This window comes from Rhodamnia argentea, chromosome 1 (assembly GCF_020921035.1).
Source record: "Rhodamnia argentea isolate NSW1041297 chromosome 1, ASM2092103v1, whole genome shotgun sequence".
In the NCBI taxonomy this organism is placed as follows: domain Eukaryota; kingdom Viridiplantae; phylum Streptophyta; class Magnoliopsida; order Myrtales; family Myrtaceae; genus Rhodamnia; species Rhodamnia argentea.
In genome coordinates, this window is record NC_063150.1 from 194992 (window position 1) to 199176 (window position 4185).

The window sequence follows — 4185 nt, forward strand, 5'->3', positions numbered from 1 at the left end:
AACAAGCAAACAAACAAACAAGTCAATCTCAAAGTAGTCAAGTTGGATTTTGTTTGCAACTCGGTAGTCTAAGGTTAAGGATGGAGACGGCAGGAATAGGGTAAAAAAAGGTGATTTTGTTCTTAGTGCCGGTGAGAAATAGAAATATTCCAATCTGCGATGCATCTAGAAATAGTTAGCAACTAATAAACTATGTCAGTCGCACGCCAAGTGAATTCGAGCTCACCTAATGATTAGTCTAAGGGACATGACCGTGTACGTTGACTAAGGAATTTGTTTTTCACAAGTTGCATGTCTCCGTAATTGATGCGTATCTTATTTCTTTTGCATATGATTAAGTGAATATGCATCATGTGCACAAATTAGCCATGTTTATCACAAATTCTTGGATGCCCATATCGGAACTACCTCCTTCATCTACTGCTTCTCTAGCCATCTCTTTCCACCTCAGCGAGTTCTTCCTGATCTCTTCCCCCCTCTCTCCTTCCATGATATCGTTCACGCAACTTGCGATATCTTCTCCGGCCACGACCCTGTGCTCGTTAGCCCTAACCCTAAGGCCGACCTTCCACACCTCAACGATGAACGTGGCATTGGTCGGCTGGTCTGTCCACTGAGGCATCGCCACCATGGGAACACCCAAGCTCAGCGCTTCGAGCGTCGAGTTCCAGCCGCAGTGGGTCATGAAGCAACCGACTGAGCCGTGGCTCAGCACTTGGAGTTGATTGCACCACTTCACCACCAAGCCCTTATCATCGATCCCCACTTCTTGCAGGAAATCGCAAGGGAGCTTCTTCTCCTCCGATTCTCTCACCACCCATAGAAAGTTGCTCTTCATTCTCTTGAGTCCGTTGGCTAATTCTCCCATTTGATCTTCTCCGAGAGAGGCCAAGCTTCCGAATGATACGTAAAGAACGGATTTTGGCGGCTTCGAGTCCAACCATTTGAGGCAAGCTTCTGCTTCGGGTTCGAAGAGGCTGAGTCCGTAATCTTTGTCATCTTCGAGTCTCTTGTCCAAGTAAACAGACGGGATCGTTGGTCCTATGATCATAATCGACCATTGATTCCGCATCCATTTCACGATCTGCTTTCAGTAAACAAAGGCGTATGCAATTTATCACTCTAGATATTGCTCTTCTGTAAATTGTTTCATTTTCATTGAACTTGCATCTCATGTGTTCTAGATTTCTCTTTTCCCCACTTGGTTTAAAAGTAATTCTTGAAAAGATAAAAATCCTCTCACAAAGTGATACGATGATACTTGTAGCAGGTGTTGATACGATCCACTTATCTAGATAATCACTCGTAATCGAACACACAATTTAGTGAATCAGACGAGATATCCCTAGCACTACTCTGTTCTTTAAGTGAGTTTGGGCCGTATATGATTCGTCGATTCTGTAATACTTACCTCCTCCTCGAGCTCAGCAAAAGAATTGAACAAGAGCCACTTGGCTCTCCGAAAATTGGAGAATTGGCTGAGAGCGATCATGAGCACGGCGGAATACGAATTGAGATCAACAACAAGCGAAGGAAAATCGTCCGGCCCTAAAACCGACATCACTGGAGGATCAGAGAGAACATGGTCTTGTCCGTGGGCAGCTTCCAATGGGAGCTTGACCGTTCCTTGGTGAATCAGGTAATAAATACAACCAACGACGCACGACTGCGTGAAGAACGGAGCTCCATGCATGCCGTGTTGTATTGCTATGTCCAAAGCCCAAAACACGAAGGAATCGTAGACAAGTACTTTCGCGGGCTTCTCTTCGCGAGACTGATGTTTCTGGATAAAATCAGTCAAGCTCTGCACGACCGAGACTCGAAAGTGTGCGACAGAGTCGTCGAAGCTTAGTTTCTCCCTTTCGACGTCATCGGATCCATCAGGAATGTACACCACATCGATGGAGCTTGAATTCACCAAATTGAGTGACTTCTTGGCGGAGATGGGGATTATGAATGTGACTTTGAGACCCTTTGAAGCTAAGCGCCTGGAAAATTGGAGCATCGGGTTAATGTGGCTTTGTACTGCATACGATAAGACTAGCACGTGAATGCCATGCGGCCTGCACATTTTTTTTTCTTTTCTGTGTATCTCTCCAACCCTGTCTCTCTTTTGAATGAAATGCTCATGGGCGATTATGATCACTCTACGAGTCTACATGGCTCATATTTATACACATTAATAAGCAACATGAAAGAGCTGCATATTTCCATAATCCATGGAATGGTAGTTGCTCGTACTCTCGTGCATTGGTGATGGGTACACATTAACACGTGATGTTTCAACTGTTTGTTGGATTCTGGCCCATACAAAAGGGGAAAATTACAAAAAAAAATAAAAAATAAAAAAACTTATTACAATTGTATCCATTTAATCCTAAACATTTTTCTTTATCAATTCAGTCTTAAACTTTTTGAATTTGCATCAATTCAGTCCATCCAACTAATTTTGACCGATCAGCGCCGACGTGGCACTACTAGCACCGACGTGGATTTTTTCAAAAATAATTTTTTAATAATATTTTGAATTTTTTTATATTATTTTATTTTTCGTCTCCACTTTGGGCAAGCGAGGGTCATGGGCTGAGGGCCAAGATGCCCTCGCTAGATAGGAGAGGGTGCGCGGCCCTTTGCCCAACCAGGTGAGGGTGTCCCCGGCCCTAGACATGGCCATATGGGACCGTAAGCCCGGAACCGGCCCGTTGATCGGGTCCACAGTTCCAACCCGGAATCGGAACCGGCCATCAAGGGCCGGTTCCGATTTCTAAATTTTTGAAACCCGCCCGGAACCGCCGGTTCCAGGCTAATTCCAACCTGGCTTTAAAAATGAAAAAAAAAGGAGGAGGCTTGGGGGAAAAGAGCCATTGGGCCTAGGAATCGGCGGTTCCGAATCGGAACCGGAATCGGCCCGGAACCGCCAGTTCCGTGGAACCGGCCACGTCTACCCGACCCTAAGTCGAGGGAAAAAAAATTTTAAAAAAAAATAAAAGAAAATAAGAAAGAATAAAAATATAAAAAATTCAAAAACTGGTTGAAATAATATTAAAAAAGTTTATGTCAACACCGACAGTGCTAAGCTAGCAAAAATTGGCCAATGAACTAAATTGGCACAACTACAAAAGGTTTAGGGCTGAATTAACAAAGAAAAATTAGAACTGAATTGATGTAATTTCAATATATTTAAGACTTTTTTTTGGTAATTCTCCCAATACAAAAGTATATGCCACATAAAGGCTCAAATAACAGTACTGGATTTCAAACTCCCATCTAAACGGTTAGCACATGGGACAAATACAAGTCCTATCTCAACATTGGGAGACTATCTTGATCGCCTATGTATCCATAGAAATAACATCTTACGTTTTTCACTCAGATCTTCTGATACAAGTCATTTATGTCAACTTGCTTCCGACGTCTTAGACAACCGTTTCATAAGCCATGAAAATGAAAGGGATAAGTGCACTGAAAGTCATAAAACTTGTCATGAAATACAATTAAGTCCTAAAACTTTCAAAAAGTACAATCAAGTCCTAAAACTTGTTATAAAAGAACAATCGAGTCTTAAAATTTTCAAAAAGCTCAATGAATTCCTTAAAGTTGTCATAAAACTACAATTGAGTCGTCAAAATTTCAAAAAAAAGCAATTAATAGAAAGACTTGATTGAACCAATTCGACAAATTTTAGAACTTGATTACACTTTTTGAAAATTCTAGGACTTAATTACAATTCATGACAACTTTTAGGACTTAATTGCACTTTTAAGACTCAGTTGGATTTTCTCAACAAGTTTTAGGACTTTCAAGTTTTCAATACAATTATCCCAAAATGGAACTGCTGCAGGCTAGTGTCGATAATTAAGCAGAGAGGCGCACTACCTGCTGGTCAAGCTCCAAATCGATTGCATTGCTCAAAGTCGTAAAACATGATTTCCTGTGGGCATGACTAAGGATAGCATGTGTTGCTTGCCGTACGTTAAAGGTCGCTTTCGGGGAGAAAAGAAGAAACCTAAAATGTAATACGACAAACGAAGTGGACGCTTTTTTTTTTGTCGTAAACGAAGTGGACGCTTAGCCAGTGCCATAAAGTGATATTCGATCGGCAATAGATATTCGGAGACTGGCAACAACAAAACGTTAATGTAAATGACATCATGGCTTTCGGAAGCCGGTGAATTTGCCTATTAT

At 41.8% G+C, this 4185-nt stretch overlaps 1 protein-coding gene across 1 annotated transcript; it reads right to left on the reverse strand.

Moving 5' to 3' along the window:
* Positions 1 to 297: 297 nt before the first annotated feature.
* LOC115745323 (mogroside IE synthase-like) lies at positions 298 to 2114 on the reverse strand. The gene is made up of 2 exons (XM_048280835.1): positions 1412 to 2114; positions 298 to 1084 (listed from the first exon to the last, which is right to left on the reverse strand). Exons 1-2 carry the CDS (start codon positions 2069 to 2071, stop codon positions 350 to 352), a joined length of 1395 nt encoding a protein of 464 aa, XP_048136792.1. The 5' UTR covers positions 2072 to 2114; the 3' UTR covers positions 298 to 349.
* Between the last annotated feature and the right edge of the window lie 2071 nt (positions 2115 to 4185).

What these genes read in the sequence shown, in the direction of transcription:
- LOC115745323 (XM_048280835.1), bottom strand. Translation starts at nt 2,071, where the DNA reads ATGTGCAGGCCGCATGGCATTCACGTGCTAGTCTTATCGTATGCAGTA. An exon ending in TTGCTGAGCTCGAGGAGGAG is followed by an intron (nt 1,085 to 1,411) that starts GTAAGTATTACA and finishes TACTGAAAGCAG; the next exon opens with ATCGTGAAATGGATGCGGAA.